This window comes from Ochotona princeps, chromosome 9 (assembly GCF_030435755.1).
Source record: "Ochotona princeps isolate mOchPri1 chromosome 9, mOchPri1.hap1, whole genome shotgun sequence".
Classification (NCBI taxonomy): Eukaryota; Metazoa; Chordata; class Mammalia; order Lagomorpha; family Ochotonidae; genus Ochotona; species Ochotona princeps.
In genome coordinates, this window is record NC_080840.1 from 13059257 (window position 1) to 13084945 (window position 25689).

Below are 25689 nucleotides of genomic sequence, written 5' to 3' on the forward strand. Positions count from 1 at the left end.
CTATCAATAAACTCTGAGGTTTCCACTTCATATCTTTTCAACTTACTCATTTTTTTCATCTATACCTTCATCTGTACATCAGTGGAAAAAAATCATCACTACTGCTGCTTACTTGGCTTCCTATCACAGTCTCCCAGCCATTAAATTTTGCTTGCTCCATCCCATTCACCATCAAAGATCAGTTCTTACCATCTCTCGACCTGAGATCCTTTAAAATCAAATCCAAGGCTGGCTTGAGGGGCAATTAGGTAAAGTTGCCACCTGCAACACTGGCACCCTGTGTCAAAGCCAGCTTCATGCTAATGTCTTTGGGAAAGCAGTGGAGTGCAGGCCCCAGCACCCATGTGGTAGGCACAGATAGAGTTCTAGGTTCCTGGATTCAGCTTGGGCCAGCCCTGGCCTTGCAACCACTCAGGGGAGTAAACCAGTGAGAGAAAGACCAGCTCTCTCTCTTATTCTATCTCTGTTTCTTTTTACTCTTCCAAATAAAAAAGAAATCTTTCAAAGAATAATCAAATCCGGGGCCTGGTGTGATAGTCCAGTGTCTAAAGTCCTCACCTTATACATGCTGGGATCCCATATGGGTGCCAGTTTATGTCCCAGCTGTTCCACTTCCCAGCCAGCTCCCTGCCTGTGGCCTGGGAAAGCAGTCGAGGATGACCCAAAGCCTTGGGACACTGCACCTGTGTGGAAGACCAGGAGGAAGCTCCTGACTCCTGGCTTTGGATTGACTCAGCTCCAGCCTGGCTTCAGTCACTTGGAGAGTGAATCAGCAGATGGAAGACCTTTTTCTTTCTTTCTTTTCTGCTCTCTGTAAATCTGATTTCCCCAATAAATAAATAAATAAATAAATAAATAAATAAATAAATAAATCTTTAAAAAACTAAAAAGTATCAAATCTAAATTTTTGAACATGATACACAAATTTATAACTATCTCATCTTTATAAATAGCATTTCTTTAGTGTTGGTGTACAACTTAGTACTGTAAGGAGAATCTTCTGATGCTCAAATTTTAATTGAACACTCATCTGCCATTTTGTTGTTGTTGTTTCATTTTGTTTTAAGGTAGCTTAATGGCTTGCAAAGTTCTGGACCCAGACTAGGCATTCAGTGGGTAAGTGATGAATAGGTTTGCTTTGAATATCACTAGTGATCATGGAAGTAGGTCACTTTGGAATTCCATCAAGGGACAGGGATCTGAATCCAGATGAAACCCATAAATAGTGAGTCGGGAACCATTAACATCATGACATTGTAGACAGTTTTGTGTGTGTGCTTGACAGTAATTTTCAAACTGCCAGAGAGTTAGAAATTCTAAAAAATTAGGAAATATTACTGCTGGGAGTGTATTTGATTAGAAAGGGATATCCCAAAATATAATAGAAATTAAACCAAAATGCAACACATACATACAAACACCAAGTTATATATTGACATGAAGTCTTGATGATATAACTTTTCACAAAAAAAGGGCCAAGAAAAGGAGGAATTTGAGCATTGCAGAGGACTGAAGAAAAACAGGTGATTCCAAACGGAGTTCAGAAAAGTAACCAAGAGAGAAGCAACATCTGCCTACTTTCCCACTTGATCCTTGCGCAGCCAGAATATGCAAGGTTGTATAATTTTGAAAACTGTTAACTTTAGTTTGCCATGATGCTGGCCAGTGTTAAGAGACCTCTGTTCCACAGTCTAGCTGTCTTTTTGGTTCAGTTGAATGAATTCCTGGCTAGACCCTGACCTAACACAAAGAAAAAGTAAAGCAGCAGCCTGAGCCAGGGAGTGGTAAGGGGCAGAGACTGGTGTGGGTCCAATAATCACAACTTCTCATGTCACCATCTTCTCTGACTCACCCCAATCCTTTGTCTTTGTTTTCTGGCACAGTTTATGTATCTTCCTTTATGCAGGAATCCCCACAATACATCATATTCTTTGTTAAAATGATATGATGGAACTTCTAAAAATATGTAGGTAGCTTTGACAATTCTAGTCTTTTTATTATACATATTGATCATGCCCATTTTCTGCCCATCAAGCATTTACTAAGGAAATATTATCAAGGAAGAGAATATGAATCTTCTTTCTAAATTTTAACTTTGTAATAAACTATACTGTCTAGTTTGATTGAAAAAAATGTGAACCTCTGTATCATAATATGCTGTTACTAATCTACGGGAGGACAAGAATTTTGAGACATCTTCTTAAAGTGGTGGCAGGTTTGGGAGTTTTGGTATCTGAAAATCACTTCCATTCCTGAGTATCTATGGAAAACTACTGCTCTTAACATTCAAGATGATGGGGATGCAACAGGTTCCTCTTGATACAAGCATCATTTTTCATCCAAAACAAAAGGAAAGCCAGAGGATGGGGGAAATTTGGTTAAAGGAACTGAAGAATCCATGCACTGGTTAGTCAGTATTTAAAATAATAAACAGTAACAGGCCTTAATTTCTTTTCTTTTTTTTTTTTTTTTGGTATTTTAGCACCATATTTATTAAGCATCAATTCATAAGAATGTGGAATTAGAAATATCATGAATTCATTATATTGGAAGTCTCAAAATGTTCATAGAAAAGGTATATTACAAAAATATTGAATGTATTTAAAAATGCTTGCAGCAAAATAAGTTAATCCCTCAATTTTATTTTTTGCATGAAATTTTTGAAGTAAATTAATAGGACTAACAATTCCCTAGTCTTACTTTAGTGCAGAGCTTAAATTATATACGTAAAATTGTGGTTGTCAGCATGATTAGATAAGTGTGTAAGAATCTAGTTTATTAAAAAACTCATTTCAAGATTTCATATTTAGTATCTTATCTTATCTGTGAAGTCTTAGCAATCTTTTTAAAAAATACTTTCTTTTAAATCACTGTTGATAACAGGAAATGCCTCTGAGTAAAATTTCTGATAAACTGATGGTGAAACTTAGTGATCAGGTTGATCTTTGGTCTGTGAATTTGGGAGAGAAAGGAGACACTACTACATAACAAGTCCTAGCTAATAATTAGCGCATTTTTTTGATACATTCATTTTAAAATGTCTGGATTCACTTCAGTTGTAACAGGTATTTCCCTGTTGCTACAGTGATTCCTTGTTTTTATTTTTATTTGCAAGAAACTGCTGTTCATAATTTATTGAAGCTTGGTTTAAGCTCCGTTGTATTCATGAATCAGTTGAATAAATCACAGAAAACTTGTGCTTTATTTTTTTTCGATTGGAGTTCTTGGGACTTGAAACCCTTCTAATGCTACTGGAACGGTCTTGAAGACAGAAAGACAAATAAGAATGGCAGTGAAAAATTCTATAACCTCGTTCATTGCCTGCTCTACCTGCATCTTTATCCTTAATCTGGTCGAATTCATTGTGTCTTCCATCTTCTTTAGGTTTCATTGCTGCAAGAGAGACCTGGGTTAGGACGTATCTTGAGTATCACGCCAGGATCACTGCTGACAATGAGATGAGAACCAGAAGATGCTGTGAAGAACTGGAAATGAGTTGTTGGAGGTCCTCAGGATGTGGCATTGACAATGCATATTCGAATAATCATACCAGCTGTGGAATTCACACAACCTGACAAATACTCACCCAGAAGAGAAGGGTCTGCCACCACCTGGATATTATTTCGTACTCTCTGTGCGCATGTTATTAAGTTCTGCACTCTTAATTACTACATTTGGTGGGAAATATTGTGGTGAACTGTGGGATGCAAAGGAAACATGGTACGTGACAACGTGGATGGGGATCACCTGGGCAGTACAGCGGTCTGCACCAACAGATACCCACAAGGCCGTATTCATTTTGATGAGCCTTGCAGGCTTTGCTACTGGATCTCATTGACTGAGTTCAAGAATGTAGACTCCCACTAACAAAACTCACAATACAGCAAAGTATATTAAAAAAAGATAAAGGAGGAGACTTTGTTAAATCTCAGTGAACAGTAGGAGAATCAGGCATGCACGTATCAGCCTGATAGTGAACTGACTCCTCGGGAGGCAAATTATCAGAGGGAAGTTTGGTGCGCATGGAAGCAGAGCAAGTGGAAGAAATGACACAGGATTTCATTGCAACTGGGCATGAGCCTCTGCAGCTGTCTCTAACAGGGTGGAGTTACACACCTGCCAGGGCACTTGGATGCTTGCCTCAACCCAGCAGGTACTGCCAGCCTAACAGTGCTTTGATAGGTACCATGACAGTTTCTTTCTTTCTCTTTTTCTTTCTTTTCTTTTCTTTTCTTTTCTTTCTTTCTTTCTTTCTTTCTTTCTTTCTTTCTTTCTTTCTTTCTTTCTTTCTTTCTTTCTTTCTTTCTTTCTTTCTCTCTCTCTCTCTCTCTCTCTCTCTCTCTCTCTCTCTCTCTCTCTCTCTCTGTCTCTCTCTCTCTCTCTTTCTTTCTTTCTTTCAGGAGTTTTTTTTTTTTTCCCGGTTTTGAACACATACAATTTGTTCTTCTCTTTGTGTGTATGCATAAGATGTCAACGTCTTTAATGAGGTTAGAGTCAAATCTTAATGCCCCAAGACGTTTTATTGTTTGTTTTGTCTCGTAAGTCCACATGCTTCTCTTGGCTTTAATCTGTTAGGTATTCACTTCTTGGTTTAATTTTCAGAGGTCATTTTCATTTCCCTGCTTTATGGGATCAAAAGAGTCACTGCATGGTAGAATCCACAATGGCCTACAGTTCCACAAAGTGTTGGTGAATTTCAAAGCAATCTGTATTTACTGTGCCAATTTTTGCACGCTGCTGTGCCAGGTAGAAAAATAACATGCAAACTTATATCAACAACCTTTACGGAAATATTACATCTAGTGGGTGCCCACAGCCTTTTTCTTCTTCGCAAGGTACATTTATTCATTCATTTTTACTTGTATTTATAGACCCTGTATTATGTACTAGGATTTACTAAGCACAAAAAAAGATACCATGTCTTATTCTTTTTGAGAGCCTGCAGTCTAGCAAAGTATTGAGATAATTGAAAAAAAAAAAAAGCAAAAACAAACACTGTGCAAGTGATACAGAGCCTAGGGAGAGCAGAACAAGAAGTCACATCTTGTTTTAAATACGATTTTAAGAAACAACTCTTAATAACTAAGATATTAAACAGGGATGCAGTGCAGTAGCTAAACTGCATCCCACACTGGAGTCTATTTAGTCTCCCAGTTCTCTGCTTCTGATCTATCTTTCCGCTACTGCATACATTACCAGGCAGCAAATATGTCTCAAGTACTTGGGTCTGCTCTACCAACCCAGGAGACCCAGGCAGTGTCTGGGCTTCGACCCGGCCCATCTCTGGCTGTGGAGGAATTTGTGGAGCTCACCAGCAGATGGTGGATCTCACACATTTTCTCCACCTCTCTCTGCCTTTCTGCCTTTCAAGTTAATTGATTAGTTAATTTTTCGATAATATTTAGCTACAGTAAAACCAAGTCAAAAGTGTAACTTCCAGTATCTTCTCAGCTAGTAGTCTGGTATTTCCAGATAATTTCACATGTGCATGAAGCATATTTTACATGAATATAAACAGACAAGTTTGTTCTATAAGTGTATGACATTTACATAACATAAATGCATGACATTTATGTAATACAAACACACATGTACCCATTTATGTACAACACACCTACTTGTGGGATCATAAAATATACACATAAGTAGACACACACACAAATACTTCAAAAAGTTAGTGGAAAAAATGGAACAAAAAAGCCTGTTTTCATATAAAAATTCTGGAATTCATGCATGGAAGGAGAGGAGCTTTAAAAAGCTCATGGAGAATGTCTATTATGAAAAACTATGCATTGATTTTGCTGAGTTTCTATGGATTGGGAGTGGGAAGCCAGAGGAGTTATCTTTTCACTTCCAAATGTTTTATACAACATTTTTATAACAAACATATTACTTGCAGTATTAGGAAAAACATAAATTAATAACATATACTTTGGGGAATCTATATTTTTATCTATGGCAAAGGAAATCAAGAAGAGTAAGGCAGAAGACAGAAATAGCAGGGAAGGTTTCTTGGTAAAGGCTGAACCTGGAATGGGTCCTGTAGCACTTATGGAGTTTAAATGAGAAGAGAGGTGGTGTTGGGGTGGGGAGGAGGATGGAACTAGATTAAACCGATGAAAAATGTGTTCTGAGCAGGCATTAGCAAAGAAAGAAAAATGGTAAACTTTTAGGAAGTTGATGTGCATATTCTTGAATACAGTACAGCTCAAGGAAGGATTCTGAGCAAGGAGATCGTCCAGCGCTTGAGAGCATGCCCAGATCTCACCAGCTGAAAATGCAGGTTCATGGCATTTTCACACCTGTAATCCTTACAGACTGCTATAAGGATTAAATACACATAAAAGGACACTGCCAGAATTTAGCAGACATATTTCTTCTCCATTGTGCAACAGTACAGATTTATGTTGATAACGAACAGAACTGATGCACTGGTCATGAGAATAAGACAAAAGCAAAAGGATATTTCTAAATAATCTATAGGGATCTGCTTATTGGATACAAGGAATGAGCAAGCAAAAGAAGAATTGTTCTAGGTTTTCAACTGGGGAGCCTTCGTGAACAGTGATGTTGGTGACAGGCCTGTACCTGTAACCCACAGCATGCCTGAAGTCATAGCTTTATCACTTGAGTTTTACCTAAACCTCTGTTTCTCTTAACAACCCTTCCATGTGGATATAAGGCAACTTCCGTACATTCATATAAAGATGGTTAGAAATTTTAAAAATAAAAGTGCTTTGGGCCCGGCACGGTGGCCTAGTGGCTAAAGTTCTCCCCTTGAATGCTCTGGGATCCCATGTGGGCGCCAGTTCGAATCCCGGCAGACCCACTTCCCATCCAGCTCCCTGCTTGTAGCCTGGGAAAGCAGTCGAGGACAGCCCAAAGCCTTGGGACCCTGCACCCGCATGGGAGACCTGGAGGAGGCTCCTGGCTCCAGGCCTTGGTTTGGCACAGCTCTAGCCATTGCGGTCACTTGGGGAGTGAATCATTGGATGGAAGATCTTCCTCTCTTTCTCTCTCTCTTCCTCTCTGCATATCTGACTTTGCAATAAAAATAAATAAATCTTTTTTAAAAAGTGTTTTATCTTATTTACATTTAAAACAAATTGAAATAGTTAAGACAGGGGCTAGTATTGTGGCAGTTGTTGAAGCCTCTACCTGCAATGCCTGAATCCTGTATGACTGCAAGTTCAATTTGTGACTGCTCCACTTGCCATCCAGGTAATTATGAATGCATCTGGAAAAGCAGCAGAAGACAGCCAAAGCCTAGTACTTGGATCTCTGTAACCCGCATGGGAGACGCAGAGGGAATGATGAGCCCTGGCTTTGGCCCAGGCCAGCCCTGGATGTTGTACCCATTTTGGGAGTAAACTAGCAGATGCATGGATAAATGAATGAATGAATCTTTTTTAACAAGATAGCTGAGACCAGGCAAAATTACCATTTATTCAATTATTCTAGTTGGCAATGCTTTGTAAAATTTTTAACACTTCACATACAATGTAAGGAAAAAAATTCTACAAAACATTTGACAGAAGTAAGCATGCACAAGGTTTTAAATTATCTGTATTTGTAACATATGAGAGTCCGAATCACAAAATTACAAAAACTCAAAATGATTAATAAATATCAGTCAAATAAGTGATGCTGATCTCTGTATGTTGAGAATGATCTTTTTTGAGTGGATCCTGACCTCTGAGCGGCATGCCATGAGTCCAAAGCAGGGCTTGTCAGAGCTTTACAGCGGCCCAGAAAGCTCAGTGGGGCGGTCTTCCCTGCCCAGCTAGAGGTCAAGACATTTGAGAACTATTGTATGATAGAACACAAAAACTGGAAAAGCTTCAAAGTAATCTGTCATGCTTTCCGAGCCCTCGCTTTTGTGTAAGGTCACATCCCTGTGGAGGATGACAGACTACAGAGTTGCATAACTAAGCCTCCAGAACTAGTTACAACTCTGGAAGGCCATCACTCTTCTGCAATGGCATGGTCATCATCATATGAAATCTCTTGCTTACCTGCCAATTCCTGCCTGAGAAAACCTAGTCCACATAATAGCCCTTTGTCTAGACAACCGACCTACCTTGTAGAGTACTGAGGCTCAGATTTTTAAAAGAATGTTCAGAATATTTCCATAAGCAATATTCAAATAGGCAAAAAGGAAAAACAGAAGAGAAGTATATTCTGGCTTTACAACAGTGTGAGGGGCGAATGAGGAGGGAGGGTGTGGATACAGTAAAACTGGCTCTGAGCTGCTTGGTGTGCAAGCTGGGAAGGCGTCCTCTACTGTGCCTACTTTGAATATGCTTGAAACCTTCCAAAATAAAAAAGGCATACAACTAAACTTTCAAGATTCTCTTCCCATTCTACAACCAATTAGGGACATCAGTGCTATGCAAAAAAACTGGGTTAAGATTTCAAGAGGCTTATTTGCTCAATAACAATAACAATTATGCCAGACAATAATCCTTGCTAAATGCATGGTGCTTAAGTAAAGTACTTTCACATCCTTTATCTCAACTCATCATCACAAAACTACCAGGAGACACAGTAGCTAACATCCTAATGTATAAAAAATAAATGGAAGGTTCAGAGGATCTAATTTTCTGCCTGACACATGCTGACATTCAGCAGTAAGTGTTAGTGAAATGAATGAATGATGGATGAGTGAGTGAGTGGATGACATGGAAGTTACTTAGATCCTCTGAACCTTTCAAGAGATATATGGTTCAACTGAGGGAACAAATCTCTATGCTGATAATTACATGATGGTGTGATCCAAGCTATAATGAAGTGCTTTTTAAAATCAATTATAGTCCAGTTTGGACACATATAGATCTAAGTAAAACAAAAATTTTATGAAACAACACTGGTTCTTATGCAATGAGCCATATGGGTATTTTCTTTTTTAAAAAAAGTATTTTATTATTTTATTGGCTATAGAGAGGAGGAGAGACAGAGAGGAAGATCTTTCTTCCACTGATTCACTTCCCAGGAGGTCACAAAGGCCAGAGCTAAGCCAATCTGAAGCCAGGAGCCTCCTCCAGGCCTCCCACAAGGCTGCAGAGTCCCAAGGCTTTGGACTCTCCCTGACTGCCCTCCCAGGCCATAAGCAGGTAGCTGGATGGGAAGTGGGGCCGCTGAGAGTAGAACCGACGCCCATAAAGGATCCTGGTGCATGCAAGGCAAAGACCCCAGCTGCCCGGCTACTATCCTGAGCCCCATATGGGTATTTTCTAGTCTATGCTATTCAGTAGTCTTCCTCTTAAAGTAATTTGGTCACAACCTCTTACAATGATTTCACCATGTGCTGATGAGTTGCATCCAACAAGGTGCAAAAGTGCCATGAGCATGATCACAGTTGTGTTGCAACAAAAGAACATACAAAATCTGCTGAAGGAATGGTGAGAAGGAAGACTTTAGAAGGTGTTTCTGAGCATTTAAATCAACATTAAAGTGACAGGACTACAACAGAGGTGTTTAGATGCTTTAATCATTGTGTGTACGCAATGTGCTTTGCTGTTTCATGCTGGGCAAATGTAAAGCAGAAATAGAGTGACTTCTGTTATAGACTATGGAAGCAACTATTAACATCTTTTAGTAATGTATCATATAATTAATGCTTTTATTTTCAGAAAATAATGTTCATTCCTAATGTTCCAAATTATCCATCCTCTTAAAGATTCTATAAAGACCCAGGAGAAGCAACAAAGTCAGAAAATACACATTAAATATCAATTTAGGTACTGTCATTTATAATGAACAATGAAACTGTTTTGTGGCTTTGTTCAATGACTTAAGCCTCTATTTCAGATTTAAAACTTTGCTGTGATCCAGGACAGCTGTATCTGTTATATAGAGACACTGAGAAGAGCCAGTAAAAACAGTTCCCTGGGCTCCTGCTAAAATCTCCTGGTGCTGCCCTCTGCTGACTAAGAAAGACAGGGGCAAGATAAGGGAGACCGATCACCAGCATTTTCCTTTGCTATTTCCTCCAACAGGGGGACGGTTTCCATGTTCAGGCACTTTTGAAATGCATTTTGCCCAACTTAACTGGAGTCTCATTGTACTACCTTGACATAGATCGCTAACTTATTTACACCTTTCATGCATTAAGTATTAAAAGACAGAAGGTGCTTTCCCACATCAATACGTGATCAGCTTAGAACAGTACCATCACTCACTGGATGCTCAATAAATACTCACTGAGGATACAGATACTGATGCTGAATACAAAACAAGCAAAATGAAGGAACTTCATTGAATTTCATAAGTCCCTGGGGAACTATAGCTGTTTCCTATTTTCCCAAGAAAATATACTTTTACTACTAATGATAAAAAATATTTTGGCTACAAAGTTTGTTTCTTTTAAACAGTGCTCACAATTAAAATCAAACTTATTTGAACCAAGCCAAAAACATAAATCAGCACTTGTGCCTTTAATCATAACTGTAGGGCTTTAGTAAATGAAAAGGATTCTGGGCAGAGATTTCTAGGCACTCACTGAGATGGAGAGCTGGCCAGAAGGAAAACAAGCCTGCATTTCTCAGGCAGCTCCTGGGAAGCAGAGCACCTGCAAAGATCCCCTGATGTCCATCCAGAACTCTGGCTGAAGACATGCTTAGGCGTGAAAACGTCAAGTTCGCGAAAGGAATCTGAAAAAGTGGATGCGCCACAATGGACTCTATCTTCTTCCAGAAGATTTTCATGTTGCAGTGTACCCAAAAGATCTATTTTTGGAAAGTTCACTTTTTAAGTCAGGATGAAAAATAATTGCAAATATTTACCTGAGAACAAAATGATAAAATACTAAAACAATCAAATAGAGATAAGCAGCCAAAACTAATAAAACAGGCTTCTGATGCTTTAACCAACCAAACGTTGAATTCTGTTCTCAAGATTAAAGCTGAATTTTACATAGGGCATAAGCTTGGTAACATTTTACTTTCTAAAATCTTTGATTAAACACTTCCAAGTTTGTATGAAAGCACCTTCAAATGGTACTTCTTAGGTATCTAAAATCCAGGCCACACAAAACCACATTCCACCTCTCCTCTATCTTTTCCTGATGCCAGCCACCACCGACGCCCTCACCCCTCATTCTTCACGAATCCCAGTGATCTTGAACATTGTTAGGTACAAGCAAATCTAGTGTAAAGGTCAAAATATTTGACTGCAGACATGCTAAAAAAAAAAAAAAAACCCGCAGCATTATCAAGAGTGTGTACTTAAAAAAAAAAGTTGATACTATTCATGTTAATGCAAGCTTCCCTTACTGTCTACACTTCATTAATATCTTTTTTTTTAAAGATTTATTTTATTTTCATTACAAAGTCAGATATAATGAGAGGAGGAGAGCTAGAGAGGAAGTGGAGCTGCCGGGATTAGAACCAGCGGCCATATGGGGTCAAGGCGAGGACCTTAGCCACTAGGCCACGCCGCCAAGCCCCTACTTCATTAATATCTTAAGATCCTAGAAAACAAGCAAGCAAGCTATACAGGCCAAAAAAAAAAAAAAAAAAAAAAAAAAAAAGTCCAAACACCTTCATGTAGTTTTCAGAGCTTTCTGTATTATCTCACTCTGGTGCTGAAACAAAGCATGCACTTCAGGCTAGGTTTGAGTTTTGATCTATCATTAGCTTTCTGACTTTGGGGGCAGTCACTCAGGAATTCTGAGCCCTGATTTCCACCTGTGAGTGGCTATATGAACAGCTCCCAAGATTTGATATGAACTAAATGAGCTAAGACATACATGAGAGAGAGCTCAGCGCAGAGCCACGCGGACACCGACTGATCGTCCTGCTCTACATTCACCTGCTGCGGCTGCCCTATGCCTTGGTTCTTTTATAACTGCCTGTACTGAATCAGCACCTTATCTACCAGTTCCTCTGGAACATTCACTTTTCTCAAATATGACAAATGCTCTCAGCACCCTATAGCCCCGATTATATAGCCCTCAGCTTCAAATGCCCTTTAAACTGCCATCGCCAGTGAAATTCTACTCTTGCTTTGAGGCCCAGTTCAAATGTCCACTCCTCCAGGAAGTCCTCCTTTTAGTCTGCTGGCCAACATTCACAGCATTTACTCCCGTGTCTTCCGAGCTCGCTGCTTGCAGCGTGACTTTGCAGCATGTATTTGTTTATGTCATATTATTACTTGTCCATATATATTACCTTCCTGAACTGTGAGCTTAGCAAGGTGGAAATCATGCTTTCTTCTGTTTTAATCTGAGCAGTTAATAACTTGTGCTGGAAGTGACTTTATAAATGTTTGCTGATTCAATAAATACATCAAAGCGCTTTCATAAATTTTTACCCAAATACAGTATCAATCACTTATCTGCTCTTCTAAATTTTTTTACTAAAGTTATTGTCTAACTAAAAAATATACCCTGATAGCTTCTGTAATATATAATAACAAATGTCCTAAAAACAGTATAATTTTGATGCTTAACACTCAAATGCACAAACATTTTTGGACTATTCTACAGACTCTAAAATTGATAATATCCATTACTATCTTCTGGTAGACTTAATATAATATTGGTAAAGGGCAATGATTCAAAGAAGAAGAAGCTAATGGTGCATATATAAAATGAACCTTAAGGATCAATTTAAAATTGTTTTCAAATATCTAATGAGTCAATACTGCTGAAGGAAATAATCAGGACACTAAATTAGTGCTAATTTTGCAAGCATGTATTCCAAAGGAAAAAAAGAATAAATACACAAATGTTGATACATAGCTATTTGTGGGTAACAAGATTACAGGTAATTTTAATTTGTCCTTTATCTTAACTGAATTTTTTTACAATAGCCTCATTTTTTATTGTCACAAAAGTTATTTAAAAATGGATTTAAGGTAACTCTAATGAACATTTACTCACATTTAATTATAAACACCAAAAAGAGTTATTGGCAAAGTAGAAGGCTTCTCCATTTTTAATCACAAAGCACTGCTGTAAACATAAGTAAAAACCAAGAGTTAACGCTGTGGCTTAGAAAAACATACTAACCCAATTTGTCCTTACTTCTAAACAGAAGGCAGAGTCAGTCAGCATCTGACTCCTGATTTGGCAGCAGCAAAGCAGCAGCTCTTGGGGCAAAGAGCAGGCTGGCATTCCAGTTCAGCGCCGCCCCCACCAGCTGTGTGACCTGTTCTCTCCGAGCCACCACTAGATCCACAAATCAAGGAGGATGCCACAGTTTCTAGTATTTGAAAGGCTGTCACTATTGCTGGAATGTCCACTGCAGGGCACCGTCATGGCAGGCCCTCTCCCACTCACGCATCTGGGGACTGCTCTCCCAGTGCAGGGCAGTGTCAATCACTTATTGCACAGAGAGAATCAGCAGGCCAAAACAGGGGCTCTTTCTGACTGGGAAGGAACCAAGAAAGTCTGATTAAGTTTGTCTGGTGGTAAAACCTGACTTTCAAACAGGTTCCCAGCAAGCTACTGCAGACTACGACAGCAATGGATATGCACGAGGCATCGACTACTGGATGCTCCAGAAAGGGGAGTGCTGGGCACAGTCGAAAGCACCAGGAAGGAAATGAGTAGAAAAGATGAGGGAGAGGAAAGAGAGGACAAGTGTTGGAGGGCAGTGCAATCAAAAAGGCAGAGAAAGAGGAAATGAAGGAAAAAAGCAGAAACGACCGGACTATAGGACAGGGAGAAGTAAGGGGAAGAGAGAAAATCAGTTCTTCCTCTGTTTTCCTCCATATTCTCCCTCCCAGAGTGAGTCCCCTAAATCGCACTAACTTCCCTGCTTCTCACTCTCTTCGCCTTTCCCCTGCTCTGACATCCACCTTCTTCAGAACAGAACCAAGGTCACTCTCATTTCCACTCCCTCTCAGACAAGTGCATTCCTTCCTTTAGGAGTCAGAAAGCGGGACAGGGAAACGCTAATCCAGAGTGGACTCCGACTCTGGAATTGAGTTCCAGATGCCCTAGAGACTCCCAAGAATCACAAAGGAGATCTTGCCTGATGGTGGCTACAGATATGAGGGGGCAGAGCGCAGGGAGAGCAGCTGTCCGCCTCTCACTTTCTGCCCTTGGTCACTCCCTGTCCTTGTTTGCACTATCTTCAATTACAAAGGATGTACTCTTATCAATTACAAACATGAATGTCCCATGATTAGGATTTATCATCTGATACCGTGTAGTCACCCTTCCCTTCCTGATGAATGTCAAAAATGTCAGAACAAGGCATGCTTGAAAACCAAATTCACAGGACAAGTGGGCCATGTGAGTAGTTAGTTAAAAGTCACATGGTCCTTGGGAGTAGGAATATGTTATATCTAATGCATAATCTCCATGCCCAGAATGTCAATCTTACTTGCCAAGAGAAAGCTCAAGACAAAATGCTTGATTTCGGTTGAACAAAATGGCAAGAATTCTTCTTTGGCAATGAAGTGAGCATGCAATCAAAAGCTTCCGTGATTGTTAAGTGGGATGTCTGTGGGGGTTAAGACGGAGCAAGTGGAGAGGTTCAGCAGATACTCTGGTAACTGTAAAAAGTCTATCAAAAACTCTTCTTTTTGAACTTGGTACTTGAAGAATAAGAAAATGCCAATATCGCATCTGGAAATGTGTTCATTCATCAGTGAAACTGTGTTATTTTACACCTCATCAAACAGTATGATAATTTGCCTACATTTGCCAAAACCTAAACTGAAAGCTAAAATGTCCTTGCAGATGGCTTTGTTCAGCAAGTGAGTAGAATTAGCTCCTCTGTTAAGGAAAAGCATTTTCTTGAAATAAAAAGGAGGTACGTTACTGAATAAAACGGAGCCCCTTCCCCTCCAGGTGCTCTGTAAAGCAAACAAGGCAGTGGAACCCGCCTTAGAGATGCTGTCTTGCCAGCTGTGCCCTTACAGCTCTCAGAGGGCACTGGGGAACAGCAGGCTGCAGGAGCTCAAGACTTTCATCTCTTCCACCTCTTCTACAGCTCTCTGCACAACTAGCAGTGTGGACTGTAAGACAGAATGGCTGGGTTTGAAGTGAATGAAGTGGAGAGGCCAAAAAGAGGTTACTGGAGAGTTTTCTGAGGCAAAGAATACGCATTGTCTGGGATGGCAGGAATGCACCATTTTCATCTGTTTCCTGGCACTGCACCCACTGCATCTCTCTGAATGGTTGAATCCTACACTAGCCAAATAGCTGGTTTTTAGTCTCTAATGCAATGTGCAAAGACTAGGTTTCCAGATTCAGCTCATCTTAGGGATTACTACATTCAGCTTAAGAAACAGAAGCTGGTTATGTGGTAAATCTGTCTCAGATTCAGGTCAGTATTGGAAGTCACGCTGTTTCAGGAACTCAGAATTTGGCAAAATATGTCCACAGCAATCACTTTTTTAAACATCTAACACCCTACATAGGAAAACATACTGTCTCAATTTTTCATATTTCTTCCACTTTTTTGTTTTAAGATTTATTACTTTTTCTTGGAAAGACATATTTACAGACAAGAGGAAAACACAAAGGTTTTCTGTCCACTGGTTCACTCCCCAAGTGGCCTCAATGGCCAGAACTGAGCTGACCCAAAGCCAGGATCCAGGAGCTTCTTCCAGGTCTACCATGTGAGTGATAGGCTTTGGGCCATCCTCTGCTGCTTTCCCAGGCCACAAGCAGGAGCTGCATCGGAAGCGGAGCAGCAAGGATTAGAACCGGCACTTGTAGGTGGAGAATTAGCCAGCTGAGCCATTATGGCAGCCCCCTTTCTTCTACCTCTAAGAGGCTTCCTTTCTTAACAAAACCAATCAACAAGAGACAGCTCACATAAATGATATGGGCAGGAACTCTGCTGCCAGATCTCTTGGATATCAATTGCAAAGTTAGGCAAAGTGCTCAACTTCTGTGGGTCTCAACACTGTTCTGTAAAATGGGGATACTAGTAGAGTACCCTGAATAGTTTGGTGCATTGTGAATGTGCACAGAAAGTCAATTTTGCTATTGCTTAAAAAAATCACTAGAACTTATGGGTACCGGGGCCATGCATGGTAGGGTAGGCCTCCACCTTATGGTACAAGTATCCCAAATGGACACCACATCTAGCTTGCTGCTTATGGCCTAGGAAGGCAGTGGAGGATGGCTCAAGACCTCGGGCCCCTGCACCCACATGGGAAACACGGAGGGAGCTCCCAGTTCCCAGCTTCAGATCGGCCACACTCCAGCTGTTGTGGCCATTTGGGGAGTGAGCTAGAGGATAGATCTCTTTCTGTTTCTATCTCTCCATGTCTCTGCTTTTCAAGTAAAAATAAACATTTAGAAAAATTAAAAATTGATGATCAGTGGAACAGAGGAGAAAGCCCAGAAACAAATCCACACTGATGGCATTTAACATCAATCAGTTTTTGACTAAGATGACAAGAATACACAATAGGGAAAAAGCAGTCTGTTCACTAAGTGGTGCTGGGAAAACTGGATGCCTGCCTGCCAAACAGAGACACTGGACCCTACATCACATACATATATATTTAATAAAACCCACTCAAAAATAGATAAAGGATTTAGATATAAGCAGTAAAACTATAAAACTACTAGAAAAATTAGGGGGAAAACTCCACACTATTGATCTGAACAATAACTCCCTGGATATATCGCCAAAGAAATGGCAAGCATGACAGACAACCAAGATTAGACAAAGCAAGATTATATCAAATCAAAAAGCTCTTGAATAGCTAAAGAAACCATTAACAGAATGAAGGAATAACCCACAGATTAGGAGAAAATATTTGCAAGCCAGGCATATGACAATGAGCTAAAAACAACCAAAATGTAAAAAGAACTCAATACAATTGCAAAAAAAAAAAAAAACCAAAAACCAAAACAAACAAAAACAACCAAATGCCTCCAGTAAAGAGTGGACAAAGGACATGAATAGATATTTCTCAAAAGATACCATAGGAATGATCAATAAATATATGAAAACATGGTCAGTATGGCTAATCAATGGGGAAACGAAATTAAAGTCACAATCAGAAAGCGCCTTACATCTGCTCACACAACTACTACCAAAGAGATGAATGATATCCAGAACTGGGGAGGATGTGGAGAAAAGGGAACCTGAACTATAAACTAATACAGTCGGTATGGAAAACGGCATAGGGGTTTCTCAGAAAACTGAGCAGCGAATTATCAAATGATCCAGCTATCCTACTTTTGAATATATATCCAAAGACATGCAAACAGTGTGTCAGGGCTAGGGCTGAGGCACGATGAGTCAAGTTGAGGCACAGTGACCAGCATCCCATACTGCGGTGCGGGGTCTAGTCCCAGCGGCTTGGCTTCCATTGTAGCTCCCAGCTAGTGTGCCTGGGAAAGCAGTGAAAAATGGATCAAGCGTTTGGGCCCCTGCCATCCCCATGGGAGATGCAGATAGTTTCAGGCTCATGGCTTTGGTTTGGCCTGACCCAGTCCTGCTCATTGCAGCTATTTGGGAAGTGAATCAGAGGATGTAAGATTTCTAGATTTCTCTCATTTTCATTCTCCCTGCCACTTATTAAAACAATACATTTATTTTTTAAAAAGTCAGGAAATCAAAGTGATATCTGCACTATCATGTTCACTGGAGTATTAGTAACAATAACCAAGATACAAAAGCAAACTCTCTTCCACGCAATCTTCCTATATCTCATGGAAATTTCAACTCATTCTCAGCTCTGACTTTACTGGGAAGATGAAACAATCAAGGAAACATGGTATGTTCACAATGGAATTCAATTCAATTTTATTTTAAAAAAGAAGAAAATTTAGTCATTTGAGGCTACATGGAATCTCAAATCATCAGATTTCTATGAATAGGGAGTAGAGTGGTGCTTACTAGACTACAGAAAGGAATAATGGGCTATGGGAGACGCTGGTCAAGGGTTCTACGCTTCCATTTAGACAGGAGAGCTAGGCTTCAATGATCTTGCACTGTACAGTGATCACAGCTAATAATAATGTATATTTCAAAAGTGTGAAAAGAGTAGATTTTAGATGTTTCCACCATGACAAAGCAGGTGAAGCCTGACCTAATGAAACCAACATGTACATTTGTTCACATTTGATCATGTTGTACTCCATAACATACAGAAATATGATTGTCAGGCAAAAATTGTTGCTGCAAAGTAATGACATTTTGCATCTACTAGGCTTAAAAAGCACGTAATTAATGCAATTAATAATTTGCATGTCTCCCTTTCCAAATTAAGAATGTATTTCTTGATGGCTTATTATGTTTTTGCCTCAAATATCAAAGTTTCTGACATGAGTATAATAAATGAATGTCCAAATGAATGAAAGGAAAGAAATTAAGCCTCAGAGACAAAATAAGGCGACCAGGTTTAACAGCACTGTGTACGTTCACAGTTAAAGAGCACTGGTGGGCCCGGCGCAATAGCGTAGTAGTTAAAGTCCTCGCCTTGCATGCGCCGGGATCCCATATGGGCCCTAGTTCTAATCCCAGAAACCCCGCTTCCCATCCAGCTCCCTGCTTGTGGCCCGGGAAAGCAGTTGAGGATGGCCCAATGCTTTGGGACCCTGCACCCTCGTGGGAAACCTGGAAGAGCTTCTGGCTCCTGGCTTCAGATCAGCGCAGTACTGGCCATTGTGTTGACTTGGGGAGTGAATCATCAGGCGGAAGATTTTCCTCTCTGTCTCTCCTCCTCTCTTGTGTATCCGCCTTTCCAATAAAAATAATAAATAAATCTTTAAAAAAGAGCACTGGTAAATACCTTCCTTATGCTAAGCACTGCACAACCCTGACATAAACTGTAGCAATAACAGTGGTCTCGGCGTTAGGGAGGCAGTCATTTCGACCAGCTCCCTTAGTTAACAACCTGAAAAAGGTTGGTTAACTAAACCTTGGTGAGCTCATGTTAAAGTCATGCAAAAAATGCCTATGCCTCCAAGAAGCAGCAGCAGAGAGCCTGCATGAGGGTACTGCAGGAGAATGCTCCAGCACAGCGGGCATTCTCCCCCCGGACCCAGGGCAGAATGATGGCGTCCCTCTGAGATGCAAAAAATACCTCAGGGATATTTTCAGCAGCCACAAGATCCAAGTCGGAAAGCCCTCTGCTAGAAGAGCTCTCTTTGCCCACGGAATAAGGAACTATACATTACATTCAAAACTTGGCAACAATTCAATCGCCACCCTTAGGTTTTTTTTATGCAGTCATCCTGAATCTCATGGAAAATTCAACTTGTTCTCAGCTCTTACACTTCATTGGGAAGAAAATTCTAAGCCAGCAGAAATGAATACACGGATTTCAATTCTCCGAAAAGGCTTCTGGGTGTGGCTGAGATAGCTAACTTTAAAAACTCAGCAACACAGGATACATTATGAGAAAGTTCTTGACTTAAATAATGATGTTAAATCACCAGATCCTTCTGGAAGAGTCCTTTTATTAATTTCAATGAAGTCAAGCAGAGAACACGTTGTAATATGAAGCACAATTTATGCAACTATGTTGAAATACTCTGAGAGAGTTACAACTTCTAATGTAAGAATTTTATGGTAAAACAATTTCAAAACAGTATTACGAATTAGGTTGGGCTTATTTTGGCTTTAAGCTGTCGCAGGAAAACACCATACACATCATTGAAATCCTAAGGCAAAATGATAGTGCCTTTAAATTAAAAAGAAAAAATCATGTGCTCTGCAGTTTAAAATTAAAGAGCTGAAACTAACCTCAATTGAAATTGTACTGTTAGGCAACTCCAAAAGCTAAACACAAAAACATGTTAAAATAAAGATTGCAACATCAAGGGAAAACCATCCTCACTTGTATAGTTTTAGGTTCTCAGCCATCTCTGACTCCTGCCCAGCTGAGAGCCTCTGAGCCTGCACAGGTTTTCCCACAGTCAGCCACTCACTCACTCACTCACGGCCACATGGGTTTACTCAGGGAAAGGAATGAAGCACGGTTAGGGGGCCCATGGAAATCCTGAGGGTGGCTCTGGTCTGTCTTCTAAAACCAATGAACTTCCCATTCTATAACCTATAATGACAGGAGGGAAGTTTACAAGTAATACACCCATCTTAACTATAAGGCAGGCTACGTTCATTACACGCCTCACTGTGTTGAGAAAGAAAAAGAAAGCATTGTGCAGGGCACAGCCCATCCTGTCAGGAAATGAACGAATCCTACTTTGGTTGTTTTTGATGAAGTTCTTCAGTCAGTGCGTTGTTTTCAATCAGAAAAGTCAAGAGCATCTAAAAACAAAACTTCCACGATATTTTATTAATTCTGTAATATAAAGTACTTCTCTGTAACCACAAGAGAATTCTGAGAATCTAGCCTTTCCAGAAAGCCCAAGCAAAATATTTCAGTTTCACCATTCTCAAACTCATTTGACTTTCAAACAAAATAAACATATTACTTTATTTAATATCGTTGCACAAGCAAATTCACAAGAATGAAATGTGTTCAGAGTTCCTAGAAAAAATGTAGCAATACAGGCTGCCAGCTTGTTCAATGTCAAGCTCTAGGCAGTATAGCAACACCAGCAGTAAGTGACTCAGAGTGAATCACGCTCAAGCTATTTTTGCTTTTAAAGTACTGCCAGGCACTGTGTTAATATTCAACCCAGAGTAAATTTAGCTCAACGAGAAAACAAGTGTTTCCATGGTTGCTTCTTCACAGTGTTTATGGTATATATGCAGCCATTAGGCCAAGGAATCCAGGCAGATAAATTAAATGGGAATGCTCACCTTTCATTTGTAGCCAGGCTATGAAACACTGGAAGCACTAAATACAACTTAGGCTATTCTTCCACTGTCTTCGTCTAAGTGCCTCCCCAGAGCCCAGATAGAAAATATACGGTGTATTGTGAAAGATACATACAGGTTGGTATCATTAAAATAGCCTTAGTAGACTGTTGTTAATGGATTTTATTAGGCTCTGTATTAAGAATTGCAACCACCCACATTTCACTGATAACACAATCACAAGAGACTATGGTTTGGGGAAAATTGTGGTCTGCTGATATTCAAAGGAATCCTCATTAACATCATCAACAGTGAACAGAGGGTCTGTAACATGGCCAGCACTCTGCCAGGGTTAAAGGAATATTGTTTGTAGGAGATGAATGGTGAACCTTTAAGTGATTGAGCTTCAAAATCTTGTTCAAAAAACACATAAATTAGCCCTCTAACCATTTTAAGTGCATAGTTCATCAGTGTTAAATGTACTCCATCGTTGTGAAACAGATTCCCAAACCTTCCTTCTTGCAAAACTGAATCTCTATATACTGCTATTTTTCTAAAATTCAACTTTTCAAAATGTTATTTTCGTGCTGATGTGCATGGAGTTGATATATCTGAACAGCACAATAAATTGCAGAGTTGGGGGAACAGATGCTGGAACTTTCCTATATTAAATTTGCCTGTTTAAATTTTTTAGAATCCTCTTTAGAAGGTATGCTACTGCCATACAGTGGTATTGTGCTCGATTAAAAAAAAAAACAAAGTGTGTTTCCTCAGCAAGGTTGTCAACAGGGATGTATGCATCTCAAAACCTACACAGTTTTAGAAATTCTACTTATAATTAACTTTAAAACATGAAGAAAAATTAGGTTTTAATAATAAGATATATACATACCAAAATGTATAAAGGTGAATAAACAAAACATTAGGAGGTTCACAGGGGATAAACAATCAAAACAGTCAAAGACAATATTTAACTTTTTTTATGACCATGGGTTTCAGAAAGGCAAGAGTCTCCATTTCCTCACCAGATGCAACAGCTCTTCTTACATTGCTATAGTCACTGTCACAAAGGAAGTTTAATGGAAAAGGCTAGGTCAGCAGCAACTGGAGAAGACACAGAACTGGTAATCCGATCAAAGAAACCTGGAAAACAGCCACACAAGCCACCTTGCACTGCTGTCCTGATAGGACTGGGTACACGGACAGTGGCTCACAGAAGCCTGGCTAAAGACTGGAGCACTGCGTGAAAGTACCAATAAGAGTCAGATGCCACCAGAACCCCCTGCAAATTATAATAGGTGTTCAAAGGCTTTTTAATTCTAAGTAAATTTTTAAAGACTTGTTTAACTTATTTGAAAGGCGGAGTTACAGCAAGAGAGGAAGAAAGAGACAAGGAGGGAAGGAGAGAGAGCGAGGAAACAAGAAAGAGAAGGAAAGGGGGCGGTGAAGAGAGAGAGAGAGAGAGATCTCTGAGAGATCTCTGACCTGCTGGTTCAGTCCCCAAATAGCTAGGACCTTGGAGTTTCTTCCAGGTCTCCCACAGGAGTTCAAGCACTGAAGTCATTCTCCGTTTCCAGGTCACAGGCAAGGAGCTGGAATTAGGCTTAACCTATTACACCATAGTACTGGCCTCTGGTTCATTAATCTTTTTTTTTTAAAGATTTATTTATTTTATTACAAAGTCAGATAGACAGAGAGGAGGAAAGACAGAGAGAAAGATCTTGCGTCCGATGATTCACTCCCCAAGTGAGCACAACGGCTGGTGCTGCGCCGATCCAAAGCCAGGAGCCAGGAACTTCTTTCAGGTCTCCCACACAGGTGCAGGGTCCCAAGGCATTGGGCCGTCCTCGACTGCTTTCTCAGGCCACAAGCAGGGAGCTGGATGGGAAGTGGAGCTGCTGGGATTAGAACCGGTGCCCATATGGGATCTGGGGCATTCAAGGCGAGGACTTTAGCTGCTAGGCCACCATGCCAGGTTCTGGTTCATTAATCTTTATAAATGTGCTATACAAATGCATGATGTTAAAAACAGAGGAAAATGGTGGGGATATGGAGGCAGGATCTGTGAACTCCCTGCGCTAGGCACTCAATTATGCAAAACTACAACTGCTCTGAAAAATAACCCCATTACTTAAAAAGACAAAAACAATGTGAACAGGTCAAGATGGCTGTTTTGTGGCCAACTCTTCCTTTCGTGTAGTTCCTGCACGGATGCCCAGGGAACTCATTTTCCTGCAAGCCCAAGTCCCCACCCCTGCTGGGTTCCACTTTCCTTTTTGTCAAGTCTGATCTCATTGCTCTAACATTCATGTCCTTCGCCATCCTAGAGGCCCAGACTCCGGACTCCTCTGCTCCTAGCGGCCCCAGATGGGACTGCCATTCCCTACTCTGTCTGCCTTGCTCTGACTTACAGAGACTTGTCCTGCCCTCGCTCTTGGTGTATATTATGGCTTAAAGAGACTAGCCTGCTATCGCCTTCTAATTTCCTGCCTTTAGTCTACACTGACAGAGTGTCCTAGGCATAGAGCAAGCACTGCACACCTCAGTGTTACAGAGAAAAATGCTCAAAGCGGGCCAGATACAAGACAAAGGAAACTGGTCAGAAGAGTGCCATGAGAGGCATGCCTCCAACCTGAACACATCAAAACCAAGAAATCTTGACACTGTGTGTGCCAAACGAACCTCACACTTCAGCCTAGAGGTGGCCTGCACACCTCCTCACCTTCCTGTGATCTGAAGCAAGGAGAAAGAAGGTAAGCAGGAAGACAGAGAGGGAGGAAAGAGGAAGATGGAAAGGATATGGACATGCATTAGTGCTTTTTGCTGACTGCAATTTATGGTACAAAAGTTTGGTTAAATCACTCCATAAAAATCTATATTTATTAAAATGCCGCAGAGAAATTTACATATATGACGTGTACAGGCAGAACAATCACATTTCAGAATGGCTAATTCTTGGGCCAGCTGAGTACACCATTTAACGCCATGTCTGGTTTCAGGTACACTGCAGGATGTAGACGATCCCAACAGCACCAGGAAGACATTCTAGAATGGTATGCCTCATTTTGTTTTCTATTTTCAGTGTCCTCAGAGGAAAAATATTGTGGCAGAGAAAACAGCTTAACAAGCCCCTTCCCCTGCCGCCCCTCCCCCAAAAACCTAGCATCAGTGTTCAAGATTTCTTCTTTACAGAGGTCTACTCTTCCCAAGCCAAATACCTAAGTTCTGTTTTCTTTTCCTATCTTTATTCTCATTTTACAAAAGGAAATTAAACTAGGACCCATTATCATTTACTACTGAATGCAAGTTTAAATCAGAAAATAGGACTGCCCATTGATCTCCAGATCCTTTTTCTCTTAAAAGATTACAGGAGGATGTTCACATCAGGCATGTGACACAAGGTGAAGGCTTGAGGCCTCGCCTTGCCTACCCTGAAGACAGGAGCGAGGACAAGACACACATTCCTACAGACATGCGGGGCATGCGTTGGGAGCACAGAATGGACCCTAGAAGCCCTCTGCTTCCTGCAGCGTGAATACGTAGTGCCCGGCAAACAGCACAACTCCAGACAGCAGCCCCATCCTATCCTAGGCATAGAAGCATTCTATTTCTGAAAAGGAACTATTTAGATCCTGTGAGTCACAACGATATCAAAATAATACATAATCCAGCAATGATTTCCAATCATCTGGTAGTCAAGCACTCATCTGAATGAATCAAGCTTCAGTTTGGCTAACAGCTTCAATTACTCGCTCTGTACTTCATACCTTGCTATCCAGGGAGGTGCACACAATAGCTTGGGCAAGAAGTACTCCTCTTTGCATGGCCGCCGGCCTCACTGCTGCACTTCCCGAGGGCACCCGTTGAGCTCAACCAAGGCTCTGTCTCAACCTGATCTTTCTTCTCTAACCCAAGATGGCATCTTTTACAAGGCTCTTCCAACCCAGCTTACCCTACTTTTTCAGAATGTACCTAGAAAGAATCTATGCAGGGCTATGAGGAACAAGTTACAAAATGAAGATATTGATACTTTGAAGGGAACTTCAATTGGCATTTCTAACAAGGGAAAAGTCAGTAGCAAATAGGATGGGCTTAAACACTGAGAAAGATTCCTACAGGTAGCAAGAGATATTGAAAAAGTTAATTAAAATCTTTAACAAAAAGTTAGTAATTACTAAAAACTAGTAAGGAAATGATAGCCATACAGACGGATTTTACTATTCAGAAAAGTCAATCCATTGCATTTACATAATACCATGATGTGTAGCTGCTAATTGTGGAGGGAAATAACACAGATACACGATATAATGACTACATTTACACTAAAATTCAGGATGCATGATTTGACATGTCTTTAGGATAGAGTACCAGAAAGCAGAACTTCTTGGCAAGTTAAAGAGTCAATGACAATATGAGGTCATCTGAGATTGCAAAGAACTACAGTAAAATAAGGGGGAAAGATCAACAACATTTTAAGGAATGACAAACAATACAAACCCAAACCAGAAGGAATCCACCATGGGGGGAGGGTTTGGGGAGGGGAGGGGAGAATCCCAGTACCTATAAAACTGTGTCACGTAATACAATGTAATTAATGAATAAAAAAAGAATTGCAAAAAAAAAAAAAAAAACCCAAACCAGAACCAGAACACTTTAGTTGGCCTATGTAAATGGCAAAGAACAAAAGGTTTAATAACTCACTGAGCTCAGTGACTCAAGAGTTAGGAAGATGGGCTCTGCTACACATGATATACACCACTGATGAGAATTTAAGTGAACATTGTTTCTCTTCATTAGATTCAGTAGTTCCAGGGATGCTGACTTTATACATAAGGGCCTGGCTTGTACTGACTTTGATATGGGACATTGCTAGAGATGAACTGTGGCGAGAAGGTGTAACCCATGGCTTATAATGCTGGCATCTCAATATTGGAATGACAATTCCAGTCCCAGCAGCTCTGCTTTTGGTCAGCTCTATGCTAACACATTTAGGAAGGCA

General features: G+C 40.3%; 1 protein-coding gene across 2 annotated transcripts in view; it reads right to left on the reverse strand.

Moving 5' to 3' along the window:
• The window catches only part of NSMCE2 (NSE2 (MMS21) homolog, SMC5-SMC6 complex SUMO ligase), a 243301-nt gene that overhangs the window by 105447 nt on the left and 112165 nt on the right, over nt 1-25689 (reverse strand). The window contains exon 5 of one of the 2 annotated variants that reach the window (XM_058668491.1): nt 3310-3393. The exons of the other annotated variant lie outside the window; for it this stretch is intronic. Within the exon in view, the coding sequence (XP_058524474.1) occupies nt 3310-3393 (84 nt within the window). The remainder of the gene's footprint in view (nt 1-3309; nt 3394-25689) is intronic. 2 annotated transcript variants of the gene reach the window in all.